General features: G+C 32.6%; 1 protein-coding gene across 3 annotated transcripts in view; it reads right to left on the bottom strand.

Moving 5' to 3' along the window:
• The window catches only part of Dyrk4_0 (dual specificity tyrosine-phosphorylation-regulated kinase 2), a 127090-nt gene that overhangs the window by 5480 nt on the left and 97202 nt on the right, over nucleotides 1-24408 (bottom strand). For all 3 annotated transcript variants that reach the window (XM_029040059.2, XM_011183788.3, XM_029040061.2), the window contains exons 6-9: nucleotides 21560-21729; nucleotides 21214-21491; nucleotides 3876-4014; nucleotides 3491-3662 (exon numbers count right to left, since the gene is read on the bottom strand). In XM_029040059.2, coding sequence (XP_028895892.2) covers nucleotides 3491-3662; nucleotides 3876-4014; nucleotides 21214-21491; nucleotides 21560-21729 — 759 coding nt within the window. The remainder of the gene's footprint in view (nucleotides 1-3490; nucleotides 3663-3875; nucleotides 4015-21213; nucleotides 21492-21559; nucleotides 21730-24408) is intronic.

Below are 24408 nucleotides of genomic sequence, written 5' to 3'. Positions count from 1 at the left end.
TCTATTTCAAACACATTATTAGCAAAGAACTAAACTATTTGGAAATTTAATATGAAACTTCACACATTATGTGGTCGTAACCAATACCAAAGTTCGAAACTTTCTAAGCAAATATTTTAATCAACGCCACTAACTTGATTTTGCCACTTCCGCCACACATAGTTCACCCTCCAGTTGCGTGAGAAACCATAAAATCAATGTTTACTTTCATTGATATCACTTCGAACATAGTTTTCGCTACCTGCAAGCGCTTGAAAGTAACGATATACACACACATTTAAGAAACTAAGTCATGGCAAAAAAATCAGCGCGGCACCTTGCGGCACACACATACAGTCATATAGAAGCTATTACTTATCTTATTTAGGACTGCTCGCTGGCTGAAGCGCGCAGGTGTGATATGAAAATTGCACGGATACGCTTTGAAACGCGCCTTCTATTGCGCTTAGAGCGCATTCAAGCCGCATTGTTTTACATGCACACACTCACACACACATACACGCCTATAGTCTTTCAAGCGAATGTGTATTAATGGCAAACGGAAAGCACGCGGAAGGCATGTGTCTATGCAAGGAAGCCACGGAAGGAAGTAATGAAGGCTGCAAAGGAAGGGTTGCAGGAAATTGTGTATGCATTACCGTTATCAGTGTTATTTGAATGCCTTGGCTTTAAAGTGCATACCATAAATGCTTTAAGTGCGTCCACAAATGTTTGCTTTGATTATTGAAAGTGTTTACTTTGCTTTACTTTATTCGCCCACTTGTTGCACTTGATTTTTATCTTTGCACAAACAGTTACTCCTTAGTGCCATACTCTCTTTTTTCGCTTGATTTGCAATGTGTTGCCAGGAATTCCTAATTGTTTAAGTGCGTGCTGGCGTTAGTTGAAAGCTGTAGAAGGTGGAGATGTGATTGGAAGTATGTGATAGAGCGTAGGTGTGCTTTTGTATGGTTCTCTCTTTAATTTTAGTGGTATTGCTTCTATTTCTATGTGCGTATATAACATTATATGTGTTTTACTTGTATGGAAGTGATTCAATTGCTTTTGTCTGCTTGGTTGTTGTTGAAGTAGCTGCAGCAGGTGGTAAAATTTATAAAAAAAAAAACGTATTGTACCTGATTAGTTCCCTTTAATATCAATTTTCATATAATCTAAATAAAGAGAGGGCGTTTACTGAATGGCAAAGAGAGAAAAAATAATATTTTGTATATTCTCTCTTTTCAGAAATACACTTCAAATGTGTCTGTTATTAGTATTTTTTTTTAATATGTTAATTTGGCATCAGTTTCTTCTACATCCTTACATTCTGCTCATATTTTATATCTAATTCAAAAATTAAAAAATTTCCCTTATTCTGCTGCCATTATTCATTAAAAGAAAATTTCGATTATCTTTCTGTTCTCCAATCAAAATCAATAACGCGGAAACTTTCGCTGGATAATTAAAAATTTTAATTAATTTGTCAGCGACGATATATTGCTGTACAGTCGCCTGGCAAACCGCTGATCACACAAAATTCAACGAATCGCAGATTTAACCGCAGTGTTGTATTTGTTGGAGTAGCAGGATGCCAGTATAGTATGTAAGTACAACCAAAGCTATGGTATATCATTTGTACTGCACTTGAAGTGTTCCTACTACTCTTATTCACTACTCCACCTCCACTCACCATTCCACGTTCTCTCTTATCCACCAATAAATATGTTTTAATTTAGGGTGACACCCTTATTATACTCGACACCTTAATTTATAGCAATTTATACAGCTTTCTGAAGGTGTTGTTGTTTTATAAGCTTAGATGTCTGCTTAAAGCTACCACTTTGGTTTATTGTTGTTGCTTTTGTCTTTGGCAACCATACAAATTGTTTGTCATCCATTGTAATTTATCACTTTGCGGTCAAAATGAGGTGAAATTCACGTCGCATATTTTGAAAGGACATTTTGCGTTGGTCCGCTGTCGAGATTAGCATCATTTTGTGTGTTAGAAATGAAATTATGCTCGTGAGTGTGTGTGTGTGTACTCGCTTTGGTATGTATGTGTGTTGGATGAATTGAGTTGCCAGTCTGAAGCTGTCGTGGTTAAAGTGATGATATATTGAATGCTGATAAGCGCAAGGACAAGCAGTGCAGATTGTTTGAAAAGGATTTTTGTGTTTTTTTTATAATTTAATTTTTAGAGGTTAATAAGAATCGAGCGTGAAACTTCGGAAGACATTAAATAGCACACACGTTGTTAAATTATTTAGACATATCATTCACAAATTGCTTCAAATTATTTTCCAAAGTGAAACTGGATTTTTTCAGAATAGTTATAAACTAGTAAATGCCAAAAAAGTTATCCGCACATTTTTTAAACCATTTATAGAGAATGTTATCTAAAAATACATAAAAAGTATTTCAGATAAACTAGTTACAAACTAGTACATATGAAACTAGTTTCGTTCGGAGTAGTTTTGAACTAGTTTGGGTGAAATTAGTTTCATTTGTCTTAATTACTAAATGATTTCGTCGCAGTATTTAAAAATCTTCATTATTATGAAATCTTGACTATTTGTTATTGTATAGGGAAGGTGAAAGTATTGGTTTCAAATCATTAGTGTATACCTGTAGATGTGTGTAGCACTTAAATAATTCTACTAAAACACTATTTTTTTACATTTTTTATACTTTCGTAAATTACTACTGCAATATCAACGATATCAAGGTAACATATAAATCTTCAACACACGTGAAAAAATCTTTTTTTTTCTAAATATGCACAAAGTGTACGCAGAACTATGTAAAATGCTATTCGCTCATGCATGAACACCTTGCGCTGTGCAACTGTTTATATTTATTTAGTTTTGTAATATATTTTTGTGTGTATGTCGGATGCAGGATGCACTTATCCTTGCATCCATTGAATGTGATTGCAAATGTGTGCGTGCGTGTGAGTGCTTTTAGTGCATAATTGCGTGCTGGCATATACACATGTGAATAAAAAATTGTATATATGTGCAGCCTCTCACTTGCACCTTCCAACACCTTTGATTTGGCATGCATTCAGGTCGGTTTCTCACTTCTCAATATGCAACTAGTTGGTGTGCTTGTTATTTGTATATGAAAAACATTTTTCCTTTCTCACCCACATACATAAATGCCATTAGCGAAAGTAGAAAAATGTGCATATGCATTACATTTTACGGCGTTTCTGTGTCAACATTTTCATGACGGATGTGAAGGTGGAAAGAAATGAGTGTGTTTCAGTTTGAAAAAAAAAATGCAAAAGTTAGGTTATGTGAATATGAAAAAATGGGTTTTAGAGGAAAAATAAATTATTTTGATACACACGTTTGACTTTTTAATTTTTTAGAAAAAATTTGAACAAAAAAAATATATTTTATATAAAGTTAAATATATATATATATATATATTTTATATTACATTTTTTTTATATAATTTTTTTTATTTTTGTTGCAAAAATCGAATTTTCTTAATTTTTATTACTCACCCAAACTCCACATATCTATAGCGGTACCGTACTGCAATCCTAGTATCACTTCCGGTGAGCGATAAAATCGCGATTGTATGTATGTGTAAATTTTACGACTCACATAGCAGGAGCTGCCAAAATCGATGACTTTTATTGAACTACTGCCACGTTGCTTGAGCAGAATATTTTCCTGTGGAAAGCAAAAATGTTAAATACTTACATATATAAGAAAAAGTAGGCTACTATTGAAAAGCCGGCGGATTGAAAAATAGGCCAGTAACATAGCGAAGAGGCGAGTGACTATGTTCTTAATTAAAATGAGCGCATGATTCTTTTGATGAAATTTATATTTTTTTTTAATTAAATATTTTTTGAGTAGTATTTTAGATATACTTATACTTACCGGTTTGAGATCACAGTGTATGATATTCTCTTTGTAGAGCAGACGCAAGCATTTAACAATTGAATTACAGAAGCGTCTAATCAAACTCATGCTGAAACCATTGTAGTTATTCTTCTTGATTAATTCATAAAGATTGAGACTGTAAAGAGAGAAAAAGTAAAAAAAAATTAGAAAATGAATTTATTTGTATGATTTCGAACAAGGAATGTGATTTAATATATATTTTCTGGGCCAACTTCAATCTGAATCTTTTTTTATAAAATAAAAAAAATAAAAATGATTAAAATATTTCAACACATAAACTTAAGCCGTAAATTTGTGGAAACATATTTTTAAATGTTTTTTTCTTTAGAATCTTTATACAAATTTTATTTATTTTTTTTTTTAATTTTATTTCTTTTAAATTTTTTTTTTAATTTATTATTTAATTTTTTTATTTTTTTTTAATTTTTATTTAATTTTTTTTTTTGATTTTTTTTAGAATCTATATAAAATTTTGTTTTCCATTTTTAATATTTCATTTAAATATATTTTTAATATGATTTTAATATTTGTATTAAGTAATTCTCATCTTATTAATTTAAACATAACTCATTGATAAATAAGATATTCTCTTAACAAATGAGTCAACACAACTCAATCGTATGAAAAGCAAAATATATACAAAACCTTCAAGCTTCACTACTACTACCACTACCGCCATATAACTCATATATTAACGAGCTGCAAGCCACTGCTTCAAAGTGTGAATTCCAATTTGCATCGCATCTCAATGCATATGAGAATATTTCTGCACAAAAAGCAGCCAAATACATAGCGGAATAAGAAATCACAGACAGACAGTCTTACATTATACAAATATGTATGTGTTTGTATAAACGCAAAAATCACCAAGTATGCGTTAGCAGAGCTGAAATCGCTTCAAAAGGCTTTTCACACTTATACACACACACAAAGTAGAGTGTAGCATACAGCTATGCATATGTGTTATCAACTGAGAACTGAAAACCGCGCTGTGGTCGACATGGCGTATGCGTAACTTTCAAAGGCACCAAAGGCATCATACTCATTTCAATGTAAATATATATGTATGTACATGTGTGTGTGTGTGGACGGTGTAGAGTGGCGTTAAATTAAATTAAAAATGTGTATATACACACATGTAAAAGTTCCCTTGTATATGAGTGTAAGTATGTTTATAGTGTCACATATGTGTTATAGCTATAGCAGCTATATTTCAAGCCAAGTAATTCAATGGAATTCTGTAATACTTTTATAGGCGTAAAAATTAAATTTTAGCACAGCTATAGCACGCTGGAGATTATTTTAGCCACATAAAGTTAAAGCTTGTGGTTTGGTGTGTATAAATTTGTGCTACGAAGGTATATTTTGACGATATATGTTTAGATGTGTGAAGAAGACGCAAACATTATTTTCATTGTTCGATATATGGATGATTGTAATGGTCGATTCGATAGTTTTAGAACAAAACTATCGATTGTGTCTACCATATCATAGAAACAATTGGCTAACTAATAAATTTTTTATTTTTTAAATTTATAATTTTTGTTTATCGATGATTATTGATAAAACTGTTATTCATTAATTGTTGAAAAAATATATTTAATAATTGCAAAATTTATAGTTTTTAAAACTTCAAAATTTAATTTGTATTATCGGTAAGTTCTTAGGAGTTAATCGATAAATTTAAAAAATATCGATTTATTTATTCTAACAAATTAACTGGAAATTGCAGTGAGACTAGATATTTCAGACTACCATTTATCGATAAATCTCTTACATATCAATATCAAAATACGGGTATATGAGAAGCTTCTAAAAATATAGATTTTTGCTTGAGTGTACTTTATGATGTCTTTGCTCTTACTGCTGGGTTGCCAAAAAAAATTTCTTTTCATGAAAACATTTTTTTCTCATATTTGTGTTGTTGTACTCGTATTTATGTGTTGGTATGCGATTCTCTGAAGAGCTCGCTCCCTTTATGTGTTGATTGAGTGCGCGAGACTGTAAAATTCGATAACGAAAATTCAATTTTAGTGTTGTTGCATGCCGACACAAAGCAGGATGATGGAATGCCACAAAAAATATATTTAAAAAATCTGCAGGAAAAATTCAGAAAATGACAAAGAAATTTAAAATGGCTTTTGAATTACTTATTAGAGATATAAATGATAAAATAATAACAAATAAGCTTCTAAAATATTTAATAATTATTTAAAGTTAATTTATATATTTTTATTTATTTTATTTTATTTTTTTTTTGTATTTTTGTTTTTTTCCGAACTCCCTAGTGAATTTCATCCAATTTTTCTAAGAAATGATTACTTATTTCTGCGTATAGACTCCTTCAATATCTCTACTCGTGCTAAAAATAGTCCCTTGATTCAACAAATACATTTCAACACATCTGAAATCACACAACTTCTGTGTTGGCCATGCAAATAAAGTTGGCATTTCAATGCTTATCCATTGCATTGCGCTCGCCTTCAATTCACACTAAACCCTTTTTATTACTGTTGACAACTTTATGTGGCAGCTGTGGCAGCGTATTCCATAGAAAAGTGTCAGCCATCAGCTGTCAACAGTCAGTTTTGCCTTAAGCTCTGTGAATGCTATTTGTTTTGCAGGGCTATTGAAATTTTTAGTGAGAAAGCGAGCGACTTTCCTGAATGGATGAAAGATATAAATAGTTGCATAGCATACATATACATTTACAAAGATATGGGATGTGTAGATAGTTTTCTAAACAAGTGGCAGCTTTCACTTTCGGAAAATTAAGGGTCCACTAACGGATTAACATTTCAATATTTGGTTTTATGAGCGAAAATATACTGACACATGTGGATTGATATATACATGGGTTGAAAAGCTAAATATTTTTTTACTAATTAAAAGAGGCTTTTGTAAGCTTTTTTCTCAAAGTTTCTTTATTAAAATCTAAAATTTTTGAAATCAAAAATTATTTTTATTTTTCATCAAATACCTTCTTAGTTCGGAGATATCGCAAAAAAATTAATATTTCCAGATTTTTATTACTATTGTGCTCAACTCCATTGTATTTACCTATTAATTATAATCAGATAAAAATTTATTGCGCAAAAAGTTAATCATTAAACAAAGAACAAAACAAGAAAATTCCATCACCAAATTCAAGGCTAAGCAAACCCTTGTCATGATTTGCGGCACTAAATGCCGCCTATATTTTTCTGCAACAAATTTGCAAGTGGAAAAGTACAAATTGCAAAAACAAGTATTTCAAGCAAAGACTACAAAGCTTTTAGCTATAGAACCACGCCACTATCAGCCCACACACAGCACACCCACCATATCAAAAAAACATATAAGCTAACAACAACAACGGCGAGCAATTTGGTGGTAGTCAAAATTTAGATAAATTCATAAATACATATTAGTAGCTCGTTACCGACTGCATTGCATGTCAATACGCGATTTATAGTCTGAATACTACATACCTAACCTCACTAACTGACTCCGGCCCACCCACACACATGCTTGTTGAGAGTGCTGGGCGTAAGCAAATATTGTCAATGCCGAGTTCAATTGTTATGGCGCTTTACCGTTTGTTTACGTCGCTGTATATTTCATTTATTTTATCTGTTTTATGGCAGAAAAAGAGTAAAAAAAAAAAACAAAAAAATACAAAAGGCAAATTGTCAAATCGAATTAAAGCGTCTGCAAACAAAATTCGCCAAAAAAAAAAACACGCATGAATGAAACGTTCGCCTTCATGCCGCCCTAAAAAAAGAATGTCAAGTTCAGCCGGTGAAATGCGGCTTTTGCGCCTAACGCTTATGCAACAAATATCGAAATAATGCAGAAATAATTCCTAACGCTAACCAGTCAATGACTCAAAGCCCACGCTGAGGGGGAGATGATAACGTAGTAGTATATAAAATAAAATGTTTGTGATGAAAAGTAAACATGACATTTATATTATTTTGATGGCTTTACTACTGGTGATATAGTTTTAGGCGCGCTACAATAAACAGCTGTTTCAGAATAGAAGGTGAGCGAGTGAGTGTTGAAGCCATAGCGCTACAATGAAATGAGATTTTATTTTTAGCCTGCAGCGGTGAGATAAGCAAACAAATAAATGTTGAGTGGTATGAATAACTTGGCATAACTGTAGGCGCTGCACCGTTTTTATTATGATTAATGATAAGGTCGAATAGCGCACAATATGGTGAAGACAAATACAAATTGGGATAAAGTTGTGCAGAAAAATTAAGTATTTAGAAAAATCAAGTCAAATAAAGTGGGTTTTAAGGGCTGCGATTAGGTGCTTAATATTGGATATACGTCAGATTTACTTGGACGTGGAGCAAGACAGTAATTTCATACAAGAAATTACCAATATGAACTCACATAGATTTTATATTTATAATCTAGGAAAATTGTTCAACCTTTTCTCAATCGAAAACGTTGTTAATACTTTGATTCTCAGTGTCAGATAGCTTAGCACGTGTATTGTGAGGCCTAAAGTTTAACTGACGCCCGCATGTATGCTTCATTTCTTATTTAATTATTATGTAGCATACATTTTGGCGACAATTTATTAATATTTTTAATTCAGTTTTTTGTGTAGCCTACTTCTTGGCGAACTTAATCATATTTTATTTTTATTATTAGATCTTTTTATTGCTTCTTTATAGTAAATATTATCATTTGCGACCGTTCTAAATAAAAAGTAATAATTATTTCAGTAAATATTTTATCCTCTTTGCTTGAAGGACCCAAATATGCCTACAAATGCCCAGTGGCTGTTTTTGTGGCAGCTAAAAGTGTGCTTTATTTTTTAATTTCCTTTTGTATCTTCGCCAGCGCGTTAAAAAGTGTCTACTTTGCGGCGCCAAAACATATGCCGCTGTCTCAAAGCGCATATACTGCTTTGCATATATTTTTGCTGCCTTCAGGTGGAAAATTTCATGACAATGCTTGAAGTAGTTGAAGAAAGTCCGCTAGAAATGTGCTTTTCCAGCATTTTTTAAGCCACTGCCATAAAGCTTTTATGAAATTTATGCATTTATTTAATATTTACAAGCAGCTTACATCATAAGCGCCTAAATGTATGCAGAGACAAGCGTTAAAAATGCAACAACAACGCATTAGAATATATGAATATGTATTTTTAATGCTTACAAAAGTTTTTCACTGCTCTGTTTGTGAGATATTGATTTAATTTACCGTAATAAAGTTAAAGCGCAACATAATTAATGAAATGTAATGTAATTAAAGTGTACGCTCGGCATGCCATAGTAACACGACCGCCTGCATAACTTGTTGGTAATGGTGGTTGGATGCAAGTTATAGTATTTATATGCGCACAAATTTCGTTGTCAGCGAGCGCACACACAGACATACACACCAACTATTTGCCACATTCATTTTATTAATAATATTAATAGTTGCTGATGACATTAATAACAAGCTATGAAACTCATCACAAATTTCAACAAGTTTCAGCAGCGCATAAATTCCATTAACAGCCTCAATGCACGCACTTGAAATTTGCATAGAAATGCTGTGCGTTGAGTTTAATATATACAATTTCATTATAATTTCATTTCAGTAAAACTTTCGGGTAGACTTTGTTTACACGACTTCAACAAGCTTTAATATTTCCGAAATCATTTCTTTTTTTTTTTGTGCAACTAGTGCCTCATTGGGTTTATTAAACTCTATTTTTCGTTTTTAAGTGAGTGAGTGCGTTGTACGCATATGCTTTAAAGGCAGAAAGAGTAGAATTTTTGTGAAGTGCGAATGAGTTCAGATTTATTTATGGCCTTGAAGCCTTTATATTACAGAAATTTATAGAAATATTTCAAGCTACCTGCCATTATTAAGCGTTAGATATATATTTACATATAGAAAAGCAGTCAAGACTGACAGTGCGTATACCTAACCTCATACATCAGTGGTCCTTAATAGTGAAAAAGCCTTGAAAACAAGTCATATATGCCAAATAAAACTATAAATGCGGTGTTAAATTCAAAATTAACGCTAACCTTGGCAGCGAAAGCGTTTAATTTTTTTTTTTATTTTTTTAATTTTTTTTAAATATTTGTTTTGAAATTTTTTTTCCAACATTTTATATTTTTTTTAATATTTTTTTTTTAATTTTTTTCCAACATTTACTATTTTTTCTATAATTTATTTGTATTCTCTGGCTATTAATTCTACATTTTTTATTTTTAAATATTTTATATTATTTTCTTGTTTTAATATCTCCCACATTCTATATTCTATTCTGAGTACTTTTCATTTTATTGCCATCTGTCGTCTATTTCGCAAGCGTATGTCACAACTAATTACAAGATATTTCAGCAGCCTTGCAATTCTTCGCACTTCCATTAGCAAAAAATGAAAACAAAAGCCTTTTCCATGAATCGTAATGAGAAATGGCAATGAAACGACAGAGAGTTGTGGTTAATTATTTGCCATTTTGCTTGAATGAAAGGCAGCAAGCCGGAGAATAAAGTTCAAGGGCAAGCAGTTATAAGCTTGAGACTGCAATTATTTGCATTTTCAACATTTGACATTGATATTAAAATGAAAATAGAATAGATATGTGGCAAATATTTAAAATTTCGGTGAATGGCGTTTTATATTCATAGCTAGGCTTTAGAAATTATTCAAAGAAATGCTTAATTTAATAAAATATCTGCAGTGTAAGATTTGCCGGATCACGTAAATTAATTAAAATCAAATATTACTAAATTTAATTTAATAAATCTCAAATAATTCCAAAAATGTCGAAACACAAATTTATTCCGACCAAATTACTGGAATTTTATTTATTTGTACTAAATTCAGTTCAAAAATATCAAAACATGAAATTATTCCGACTAAATTTGCTGCAATTTGACTTAATTTTACTAAATTCAGTGAAAGTATACATTTAGGCGCCGCCCACATAACTGCCACCTACAAGTATGGATAGTAACCTTAATGTCAGACATAAATCACAGCGTGTCACTGCTAACGACTGTAAATAAGTGAAATTTCTGAGCGAGTTAAAAACATATGTTCACACACTTGACACTTCCATACACGAGGGCATGTAATGAGCTGGAAACTGTGTGCGCCAAAAAGTATGCAAAACTCAACTTAACTTGAGTGCATATTTAATATTGATAAGCGCAAATAGCTTAAGCTGCACTGAAAACGAAACACACAACAACAACTACAACAACAAAATATGCATACAAGGTGCTGGAAGTAAATTTAGTGCAGAAAAATATTTGAAAAGTTCGCATTTCATGAGAAAATACGCAAGCAACTATTTGAGAAGTAAACAAACACACGACTGGCAGCAGTGACAAGCAGCTAACGGTAAAATTAATGTGAAATCTACAGCTAGGTGGCAGTGGGAGCGCTCGCAGGCAGGTTGAAAGTTGAAAAATTCTTGAAAAATATTTACTTTACAGTTTAACACACAGCTATTGCTGAGTGGCAAGTGTGCCAGGGACACAAATACAAAGTAGCAAAATACACAAAGCTTGCACAGAGCACGGCAGCTGGTATTTTTGCGCAGGAAATTATGGCGAAATGTCGCACTAATTTAGTTACCTTCCGCCAAATAAGCACATTAAATAGCAATTAGTCACGGTAAATGTTGGCAGGCGCAGCGATACAAGTGAGTACACATGCGCATGTGTTGCCGTTGAACTACATGCGCTTTAGCGTGCAAATATAAATGTTACGTATACGCCCACGTGTCTACTGCGGACCACAAGTGACTTTCAATGGCATTGGCAGTGTAGCATATAAATTGCAAAAGTTCTGCTAGACCTATCACCCATCTATGCTTTGCATATAAAATAGCAACAAATTAGATTTGTGCAGCAAAGCAAAGTTAAGCACACACACCCCCTCCTGGCAGTGATAAATTCAATGTTTATGTTGCTGGCACTTCTTATTTTCCTTGCTTGACTGGCAGCAGAATTTAATTATATTACTACTAATTGATGGCCCAAGCGCACAATCACAAGCCTGTAAAGCATAATGTAATTGCGTAGGCAACAAATATTTACCTGCGAAGGCAGTAAGTGCTCGCCGTTGGAGATTGCTAAGGTGCTGGGAGTGTAGTATATGAGAGTTCAAGTGCGCAGAAACTTATTTATTTACTTATGTAGTTGTGTATATAATGTTTTATATATATTATATGTCATCTTCAAGATATTGTATGCTGGCTTGGCACAGCAATGAATAAGATTTTTAATTAAAGTGAGGCTAGAATTGGAATATTCTAGGTATTTGGTCAATATTAAAGCTTAAAAATTTTCTGAATTCATCAAGTTAGTTAATTACATTGCCTTAGTGGTGATAGCTTTCACTTTTAGTCCGAAAGGAAACACTTTAACTGAATTTTAGAGTCGTAGAGGTAGATTGATGCTATCTTCTCTGTACTGTTAAACACAAAAAAATTTGAAACAGCTCAGTTACTTGAATTTTTATGCAAAAGTAGAGATCATTATCTACAGAAATCTCCACTACTTCTTATTAATTGAAATTAGTTTATACTTTTTCTGAAAAAAACTTTGTATTTTCTTAAATTTTCTTCGAAGAAAAGTTGACCTTAAACCCTCTAAACAAATTTAGAGGACAAAATCGTGTTATAAATTTGGTATTGTAGAGCTTGCCATCCCTTAAATCTCTTCTAAGTTTTTTAAATTTTCTAGGGGACTTGAATTCTAGTACAATTTTTGCATTTCTATGAAGCTAAAATCTTTTATTTCACCAAGAAATTGGTACCTCGAGCTATCAAATTATATTTTTCTTAGAATTTTTGCCTTTTTAATAACATTGTCTGACTATTCTTCATCCAAAAAATGTCTGGTGTTCAAGACAGCTAAATTTTTCTTAATATAATATAAGTATGCTTACACAATTTAAAGTTTTCGTACACAATTTCATTTCACTCTGCCTGATTTTGCCTTGATATTCTACACACAACATAGCTATATGCAAATATTCCCAGTTCAACTATATTATTCATGCTGTGCGCTGTTTGCCAATTTAATTTCTCATGCCACAAAATTACTGCTACAGAGATATAAGTCTAAATATGTACCGTTGTATCTTACTATAAGAGTCAATTCCACTAGGAGCTCTTATATATGTGATTTCTAACTCATGCAGCATACTTTTGGGGGTCAATATTTTGCGCTTATCGACATAATAGAGCTACATAGCAATATAAATAAATGTATAAGACTACATAGCTATATAAGTACACCAAGTGCCAGTCTATAGCCACACCGATAGCATCAGCAATTCACACCAACAACAAGCAAGCGCTGTAAAAACATATATATATAGACCAACACCAATTTATAATAGCATAATAGACTAGTACGAATACTAATAACGGTCCTGTGTGTAACTGCAGCTACATAAATTCATACGAAATGCCACAAAAGCGCCCGAGTGGCAGGTGATCATATGAGGGTGGCAGTCACAAGGTACACAATGGCATGCACTAATTTCGTTGCTATTTTTTTACTAAAAAATCTGAATTTCTGAAACTACATGCTTTTCGTAAACAAATACAAAGACAAACACACACATATACTATTCAAATATGCATATGCATGAGAGTGTGTGCTAAGTGTGGCGCAACCGACCTACTTAACGTGCAATTTAGAAGCGCCACACAAGTTGTTGCCACAACAGTGACATTTTCTTTGCGCAAAAAAAAACCTCAAAATCCAGACATGACCTCACACAAGTCGAACAACAAAGTCCATGCTCATAAAAATACACTTATTTGACTCGCATGTGTACATACACATATGTATGTGTATATGTATACATGTGTGTGCTGTTTACCTTTTGTTCGCTTGTTTGTTTATGTACATGGGAATATTGCAGTGGTCTCACTGACCAATAAAGCGCTAGTAATGCCACACAAGTGACCACCTTTGAGTAAACAACAACAACATGTATCAATATACATAGCTTTATAACTGTATAAATATGTATACTGTTTGCGATGGAGCTTTGATCGCCCTTTATTGCGGCTTGCATGAAAATTCAATGGGCGTAAGACCAAAGTGTTGCCATAAAATACTAAATTATGGCAACACTTAAAATTGTAGCGCTTATGCGAAGGTGTGTGAGAGTATGAACGGGTATTACAAAGTTGATATATGTGTGCGTATGTATGTCATTGACTGCATGTGTTGAAGCTGTAGTCAGTTTTATAACTTTTATTTTTATTTATTTGTAATTCCGAGCATGTTGCTGACACAATTTTAAGGCGATGTTGATAAAGCTGACTCAGTGTTTATGACTTTTGCGTGATTTATGTGCGAATTTTTGTTTTTTGAATGTTTTTTTTTTAATATTTTTATGACTTTGTTTGAGGTAATATAGAAGTTACAAAACATTTTATGGATTAAAAAAAAAAATATTAAAAATTAAATAAAAATAAAAAACATTTAAATATTGTTTAAAACTATTAATAAGAAAAAAATTAAAAAAAAATAAAAAAAATTGATTTTAAATTTATAATTTCTTTAATTTTTTTTTTAATTTTTCATATTTTTTTAATATTTTAAAATTAATGAAAAATTTACGATTTATTATTATTTTTTATTATTTATTAATAAAATTATTATTTTTTTATTTAATATATAATTCAAGGCTCTTATGTTCCACCTCTAGTTTTAGTTTTTATTTTTATTATTATTGTACCCTCCATATATTTATTTTCTTACTTTTTCTCCACTTTTTGGTTTTTTTTTCATCCCTCATAAATCACTGTGTAGTTTGTATCGTAGGCGTTGATTTGGAGCAAAATGCCTACAATTTTTCACTTTCTGTGCTTGCTGCAATATGCACATACATACATATATTCATGTGAATACATTTGTATAAAAAACCCTGTGTCTTGTCCCATATCCATGACTCCCATGAATCCATTTTGACACGCCGACAGTCTCGTGGGCAATTAAAATCAGATTTTCTAAAAGATTTATAGTTTTTCGTGCGTTGACAGGCGCACAACAATTTAAGTTGAATGCAGTTTCTGTTAATTTATGAGTAACGGTGTGCATGCTGGCTACAGGGAGATTATTGATCATTTAACTTTTGACTAAAAAGTCAGATGTTTAAGAAGTTGATGGGACCAAATTTAAGGAATATTATTAGGAGATGAAGAATGAAAGCAAAAGGTGAATATAAAAGGACTTGATATATGATTAAAGCTCTGAAAGCTCCGAAGGCGGTTTTAAAAGAAGCTTATAAATTCATTATAATTTGAATATTTAATAAGACTGAATGATTATGAAAATATATTTTCTATTATAAGCTTAAAGCTCTGAAAGCTTTAAAGCAGGATAGCTTTAGAACTAATAAGATTCATTAAATTTAAAGTAATAATGACAAATACTGAATCAGTGTTGAAAAAACTAACAAAAGCTAAGAACTAAACTAAAGCATTTAGGCAAAAGTTTTAAAAGGAATATCGAAAAAATTTCGAAAAGTTTTTGAAAATTTCCAAAAAATTTTGAAACTTTTTTTCATAAATGTCAAAATCAAGAAAAAAATTGAAAATTTTCCAAACAAATTTGTGAAAATTTTTGTTAATACATTTTATAATTCTAAGCCATATTTCAACCTTTTTATGAGCCACACATCCACGCAAATTTCCCAAGCGACCAACTCGAACGCGATATTTATTCACAAATAACTATGTAATTTATATAAATAGGAACAAATAAGAACTTTTCCCACGTTTAACCAATTTTCTTGTCTTCAATTACAAAGGTTTGTATGTAGCTGTCCTTGTTGGTATACCGACACTAAGCAACATTTATGTACATTGGACTCCAATTTCTACCAATACTCTATCGAAAGCATAACTACATAACTTCACATATTTTATTAGCGCACGTGTAGGATATTGGCTGTAACATATGGCGCAATGGCTGCCACAAGACAAGGCAGCGCAAGGAATATATGTTAGATGGATGGAAGAGTAGAAAAAAGCAGCGAATATATGTTTTTCAGGTGTTCTATGTGTGTGCTGAGCATACATGTAAGCTCACGGATATTTACGCTGACAACTAGCTATAAATCTTCAGTAAGCCAAGAAACGCACACACACATGCACATATGCTAACATAAAAAAGCTCAATGCATGAAAGTGTCAGTTGTTCCATTTTATTTATTACTAATGATGATAGCAACACACAACCACGCACACATACATACCACCAAAAGCGCCGTTAGCCCACCTGTTGGCCAACAGCAACTTTTTTATAGCGTTGACACGTGCAACACATGCCTCATATACATGGCAACAGGAATATATGTGACATTTAATTGGCGCTGTCATATTTAGGCAACTCAAAGACACATCAAATGCCGTTAGAAACTAGCTAGCATTACAACAATAACAAAAAATTTAACAAAAAAATACACTGACTCGTGTCACAACACATACTCAGCTCACATATGTATGCATGTGTGTGACAAATTAAGTAGTTAGCTTGTGAGTTGGAGTGCAGCTACTCAACTTGGAGCATGAATGCCAAATAAGTTCGCGACATAACAGCACTTGGTGGTGGGGCGCAGTAGTGCAGGCGCTCCATGTGTGCTAATATGAAAAATTTTCACCGCTTTGCAACAAAAAAAAAAAAAATTTGGCGACTTGCACGCGACGCAACGTCACCAAACTCTATACCTTTATACAGGCACGCGCCTATTTGTATGCTAAAGTCAAATAACGGCATTTTTTTGCTTATTTTTTGCAATTATAAAATCATATGACTAAATATTGGCGTCATCAGCGTAATTTCACGACAAGCAATGAAGGTCAGAACACAACGGTTTACAGCACTTTGTTGTAGAATTTGTTGTTTATGGCTGCCATAAAAGCGCATTGCCTACTTTTGGGCGCAAACTTTTCAACGTTTGTTTACCGTTTGTGGGTGTGTTTGTGCGTTTATTCGTGGTTGAGTGTGGGCGTAATTTGAAAAATTCACAAATGCAGAAAGTTTTCGTTTCATTTTTAGCTTCTAGTACTTACAGGATTTCACAGTGCTTTGTTTTTTTTTTTTTTGAGAATTTTGTGTAGCTTTAACTTTTGGCCTAACTGCTTTCATTTGCAGCCGCAATTTTAATTTCAGTTTCGCATGCAGCGACGATACGCCCAACAATTAAGTTTGACATTTTATATAATAACTGTTTTTGTATAGCTACATACATACATACATACCTAAATATGTAAGTGTCTAATTGGCGGTGTGGCTTCTAATGACGAAAGCAAACGGAAGCCATTTGTTGGTCGGTACAAATGACGGTTTGTATTTGGTTTTTCGGAACAAGTGCAATATAAATTAGAAAAGATAGAGGACGGTTATGTAATGGAGATTGACGGTTATTTGTGAGATTGAGCCTTATTGCATAGCCAGAAAGCTATAAAACCTATATTTATGGTTATGGTACGTCATCAATTATGTCTCCTTGCAGCCGTCATTTCAGACTCTGAGGCACTGTTTGAACCAAAAAACCATTTTCAATTTCTTCTTTACACAAAATTTGTTTCTAAACATCCTCAAAAACAAAATCCATTGCCGGAAATGATGGTGGAATATCGGTCAAACCTCATTAAGCATAATCCAAAAGGTTATATTTATACATATTAAAACAGATTTTACGATTTCTCAACCCCCAGCATATGTAAATAATTTCTTCAGCCTGTTGAGAACTAAAAATCTTAAAATCAAGAAGTAAGGAATGAGGAGAGAAGGACTTTAAAATGCCAAATTAGTTTAAATACAATCATTAACGATCTTAATCATCAGACCAAACTATTCAATTAGTATCAAAATTAATATTTTTTTAGTTAAACAGGTTGAGAATTACAAAATTGTAAGTTAAACGAATGAAAAAATATGTTTTTTTTACTTAAATTGCTGTTACATAAGTTAAAGGAATGGAATATATGCGAATCGGCTTCCAAGACTAACCTAACCTCAAATTTATTATATTCCCTTCTCATCCTTCTAATTATTTTAATTAATGATATTGATAGGAACACATTTTCATATTATTTATAGAAATTTCACCCCTATATATCTCTGTATATTATATTTTAGCCGTTAATTTATATGTGAAAGCTATAATTATACATTTCCAACCGCCTTATTGAATCCTAGTAGCAAATCCATTAATATTAAAAAAAAACTCTTTCAAACTATTAAAAAACAAAATAAAATTAAGAGCCAATTGTTTTTCCTAACTTTCGACATGCAACATGCACCAATTAAGTGCCTGTGAGCGCAAAATCGCGGCTGTAAAGCGAGCAGCAGCAGCACCACCACCACGGTCATGGCCAAAACCACCACCGCACGCCCCACACCACAACGCCAACTGCCGCCACATCCATCACAAGCGACGTCATTTCGCTGAGTTGTTTGCCTGCCGCGATTGAATTGTTGATAAGTGGAAGCCCGCAAAATTGTTGAGTGCCAGTAAATATTGAAAACAAAAACGTGAAGAGTCGCTGGCATACAGAAACAAAAAAAGAGCTCTAACTCGTACGTACTCCTTCATGCCGGCTATGCGACCAACTTCCGTACACGCAAAATGCGCGCTTTACATTCTTCCGTGCGATTGCGAGTGACTCTGATTTGGCAGCGCGGTACAAGGCACAGCGCAACCACCAACTGACAAGTTGCGAACTTTAAAATTTTCATGTAAATACGAAGCCAACGTTGGTGGAAGTAGTGACTGAAGTGAGTTAATGAACGGTAGCAGGTGGTGAACCGCAAAGTAAGTGAGACAAGAAAGGTAAATAAATAGTTAAGTGAACAGTTATATGGATATTTTTGAAGAAAAATATTTTTGGAATAATCCTTAAGTAATTAGTTGGGCACTGAGCGCCGGTAAACAACTGCCAGAACTGGTGTGAGTAGGTTGCTTATTCGAAATTTAGATGTAATAGCGCTTAAAATTTTTGAAAATGGGGTATTTCAATAAATAAATAATACATAAAAATATATATTGAAAAACATTTGCTTCAAATCTGATGAAAATCACTACGACGCCTAATTGAACCAGTTCTAGACCAGTCCAGAAAATCAATTTTTTTACTGCAGGGTATTTATTAGCATACGCAAATGAGTGCAACTCGCACGCTAAATGCCACATTGGCGTACGTCATTTATTTACAACAAAGCGATGTGGTAAGAGCTCGAATACGTGCCACCAAAAACGTGAAACACACGGAAGCGACACAGACAGTTGGCGGTTCGATTGAAAGTGAACGGTAAAAGTTTGAAATTCGCTTTTGACATTTGAATTAGTTCAAGGCAGTTGCGGCAGAAGGGGGTGGGAGTACGAAAAGTGATGTGAGGAGTCGAAAAAGCAACTGTTTGTGGCAATTACTTATATCTGGAAGCATAAGCAAGCAGTTCAATTCGAAGCTAGTGGTATGCAGATTATGTTTGAGTTAGGATTTTGACAATTTTGGGTTTGTATATAGGGTAATTGGGGCATAAATGTTAATATGAAGAAGAAAATTATCTGATATTAGCTTAAAAAAAATTGGAAAAAAAATCTTATTTTTTGAAGACTCGCTGCAGTTTTGTAGTTGCTAATGCTGTTCTTTAGTATTATTATGCACAAATTTGGTTTAAGAAAGGTTAAAGAAAGTTTTTTAATAAAAATTATTATACCCCGCATATTGTCACCCCATCGACCTATGTATTAATATCACATATAAACCATTTTGTAGCTTATTACATACGATTAATTTCTCGCATGAGACATTGTCAAGCCATTAAATTAATGGCACACTCAATCACATTCGATTAGAAAAACATTATGTGCATATATTTCGTTTTCGTGTGCATGAAAAACTATCAAAAGCAACAAAAGTGGAAGAAAATGCTAGCAAAGGTTCTATAGGAACACACTCATACTTATCCATACATGTGTGAGCGTGTGCCTATATGTACGTGTGCTGATGTCACATAGAAATTTGTGATATATGCATTATTAATGTGCGTACACAATTGTCACAAAGCACGCAATGCATATTAGTAGCACAACAGTAAATTCCCCAAAGAGTAAGAGAAAAATATTTGCAAATAATAGATTGCATGCAAGAAAAAAAGTTTATATGCGAGAAAATTGTATAAATAAAATAGCAATTTCCGCACAGCATGAAGTATTTACTTTCCAAAAATATTGGCACTTAAATATATACGAAAAAAATATATATTATATATATATATTTGTATACACATGCATAATATAAATGTGAAAGTATGGGATGTAAGTGCTATAAAGCAAAGGACTAAAGTAGTTGGCACGAGACTTGCCTGTATATATTTGTATAAATATATGTCAAGTGTGTATGTATATTTACACATACAAGTACATACTAAATACATGCATAAAACACCAAAAGTTTTCTTAGCCAAAATTACGTCAATAAATGGCCTTCCTTAACATTTTTCTCACACTTCTCAACGTAACAAACAACTTTGAAAGCAAAAAATAAATGCTTACAGCTAAGAAAATTACGGTTATTATATACGTGCGAAGTTATGGATAGCTTCTACATTTACGACAAGCGACAAAAGTTGGCATATGAACAAAATTGGCGATTTATTGCGCCTGTTATGCACTTGACATGTACTTTCTGATGAAGAAATGTTGCTAACAAATTGCGTGAACTTCAAAAAATAGCCAAAAGAAAATAACACAAAAATAATAAGTTAACCAATACCACAAATTATAAGAAAATTTCGTTAATTTTTGCACAGTTTCATACACTTGGGTGCCAGGAGACGCCAAACTTTTGCACTAATTAAGTAATTTAAATGCATAGACGTTTTGTTTATGAGTCTAATAAATTATGCATTATGTGCTTGTAGGCGACGGAAATTAACAAAATTTCAATGGCAAAAACGGAAATAACACTTTTGCAGCGGTGGCCATTAAATAAGGTGAGTGTAGTAGACTAATGTTAATTACATATATTCATTATTACTTAGAAATATTTGAATAATAATTTTCGAGAAAAGTAAATTTGTAATTTTTCAAAATACCGAAATTTCCGGGCTCAATTTTCGGGATTACGAAATTTACCTTAATTGCTTTAGAAGCACAAATATTAATTTAAAAAAAATATTGAAAATTTTCGGGATCCCGAAAATTTATTTTTCTAATCCCGAAATATTTTTTTATTATACAATTTTAATTTTTCTCAAAAAACATTAATTTTTTCTAAAAAAAAAGTTAATTTTCCCAAAAACAAAAATTGTTTTTCACTCACCTCAACAACTCAAATGTAATGCACAAATGCTTGCGGAAATATGTGTAATCCAACATATGTATAACATTATGAGATCCATCGGCATCCTTCTCGCGCAATTCATCTAAAATATTCAATTCTACCACAGCCTGATTGAGGAAGCGCCGCTTATTGCGTATAATCTTAATGGCCACATATGTATTGGTCTTGTGATCCATGGCGCGTATAACTTGTCCAAAACTACCCTTACCGATCACTTCGAGTATCTCATAGCGGAAGGCAATGTGATCGTGTATGATCTGTGTGCATGAGTGATATTTTTTTTATTCTAAGAAATTATTAATTTATGAGATTATTTTATACTTACAATCTTATAATTGCCATTATCATCGTCAAAGCCTGAATTGGCTGTACCATTCGTTGGTGTTTTATTGAAATTTTTAGTGGCATTATGGCCGAAATACCAAACCTCCTTATACACTTTGAGTTCTTCGAATTCCACATCAGTCAAATATTTGCGGTATTTTATGATGAGATCTGGTGAAAGAAAAGTTTTATTTGTAATGAAATTAGTAAGATAAATACACTTTTAAATATAGAAATCATATGTGATCTTTTAAATTAATAGATTATTTCAAAATAATAAGTTTAACTTAATTAATTGTTATTGAGGTTCTTAATTCCAGTTTTAAAAATCGTTCAGAATGTAGTGAATTATATGACAACTTAACTTAAGGAATATTTTTTTAAATCAATCCTGACTTTAATTATTGTAAATTAATTAATCTCTAATTGATTAATCAAAAAATCTCATGATTAATCTTGACTAAAGATCTGTTTTCTTTAGTCTTGGAATCATTATTTGAAATTCATGCAATTTTTATAAATTTTTAATTTCATGACTTTAGTTATTTTAAAATAATTAATCTTTAATTGATTAATCACAAAATCTCAAGATTAATCATGACTAAAATTCTGTTTTCTCTAGTCTTGATATAATTCTTCGTAATTCATGCAATTTGTATACATAATTAAACTGTAACTGATTAATCGTTATTAAAATCCGAGATTTGAATTAATTAATCAAAACTAAAACTATGCATTTCGAGGAAAATATAAAAATTTCTCATTAAAAATGTATTTACACGCACAACTCACATGCATTCTATCGAAACAAATGAAATAAACATTAAAATAAATTTAGCATTAATTAAAATTGCACGCTTTGCACTTTGAACGCACATACACACACACTTTAAAATATTTCCATATGCATTGCATTCATTTAATGCAAAATAACTGCTCACGCATTCTGCAAATGTTTTCTGCTCGACTTCAATGCGTGTAAGCGCCCTTTGTATTGCATGCCTTCCGTTGAGCTTTGAGTTCTGCTGTCCTTCAAAGTCACAAATACTCACACATGCACACCTATTCACTTTATTTCTATATTTGTATGAACGGCCTCTATCACCCTCTCAGTACTTTTAAAAATCAAGCGCAAAAAAAGTAATAAAAACACAAAATTTCAATTTGATTTTACACCGTTAATCCATTTGTACACGGGACGAATATGCAGAAAACAAATCCATGTACACTCGTGTGCGCTGAGTGTCAATCGGGAATTCACTCATTTCATATTCCATATTAGAGGGAGTAGAAAACACAGTTATATGGAAAAAATACCGTTGGTGTGCAGCATATACACTCTCATACTCGTATGCTGCCACTCAACGCTTGTGGCTGTGTCAGGCAATCAAAACATTTTGGAAAAGTGGTTTAATTAATATTTTATGTTTTACTTATTTTTAGCACAGCAAAAACGCCGCGCGCCTAATAGCTGACCTTGGGCAAATTTAAATACATACATATACATATGTATGAGGAAAATTTTGTTGCAGTGAAACGTTTTTGCTAGAAATTTACAGAAAACTAAATTTAACTGTTTTTGTTGGGTCTCTCGAGGTTTTAGACTTATCCTTAGTATTTTTATTTAGATAAAATCTGACTTTAGATTAACGATATATATTTGGCTTATATATTATCTGATATGCTCCAAAATTTTTTATCAGCTAAATTTTTTCTCTTTCCGGATATTTTGGACTTTTACTAAGATGCTTTCCAAAAGCTTTTTCAATATCACAAATGTCTCGTTTCCAAACGGAAAGAATTCTGCTTTAAAAATAAATTTATTGTTGTCTAGAGGCCTATTTTGGAGTTTTTTAGAATAATTGTGTATTATGGAACCGAGTTTTAGGAAAGCCATAGTACTCTATAAATAGTCCAAAAATAGGTTAAACTCCTAGTCTCCTCAGAGGCATTATATTTCCACTCTTTGGGTTTCTGATGATCTTGGTTTAAACTATTTTCATAGTAATGTCTCCTTTTTGTTTTAAATTGATATACATACATGAAATAGTTTATGCGAAAGAACAATGATTCTCAGGCAAAAGCTTAGGTAAAAAAGCCTGATATATGAAAGGATGGTTTAAACAGAGAGAGAGAGAGAGAGAGAGAGAGAGAGAGAGAGAGAGAGAGAGAGAGAGAGAGACAGAGAGAGAGAGATTTGTATCGTTATTCCTTCAAATCAACAATATGTGTCCGTAATATAAAATTATCATCAATTGGGCTATAAACTCATGTTTAAGGTTTTGAGTTTATTAAAAAGTGTTATAATTGGAGTGTTTAAGAAATATCTTAGCAATATACATATGCATACTGCATATTTTAAAGCAAACAGTAGTGTTTAAGGCGAGTTACATGGATTTTCTATGCATTTTGTGTAAAGTCCTCTCTCGACGAACAAAAACCATATTCTACAAGTCCCTCATTATTCCCGTCCTACTTTATGATGCAGAAGCGTAGATGATGTTAACATCCGATGAGACGGCACTAGGAGTTTTCGAAAGAAACGTTTTGTGGAAGATTTACGTTCCCTTAAACATTGGCAACGGCAAATAGCGCAGAAGATGGAGCTCTATTTGTTATTTAACGACATAGACATACATAGACAGCCGCTATGCTGGCTAAGTCATGTTGTCCCAATGGACGAAAACACTCCAGTTCTGAAAGTGTTCGATGCAGTACCCGCTGGAGGAAGCCACGAAAGAAGGAGACCTCCATTTCGATGGAAGAACCAGGTGGAGAAGGACCTGGCCTCACATGGTATTAGCGATTGCCGCCAAACTGCCAGAAGTAGAGATGCGTGGCGCGCTGTTG

The sequence above is a fragment of the Zeugodacus cucurbitae genome, chromosome 3 (genome assembly GCF_028554725.1).
Source record: "Zeugodacus cucurbitae isolate PBARC_wt_2022May chromosome 3, idZeuCucr1.2, whole genome shotgun sequence".
NCBI lineage: Eukaryota > Metazoa > Arthropoda > Insecta > Diptera > Tephritidae > Zeugodacus > Zeugodacus cucurbitae.
This window is presented reverse-complemented; position numbering and strand designations above follow the sequence as displayed.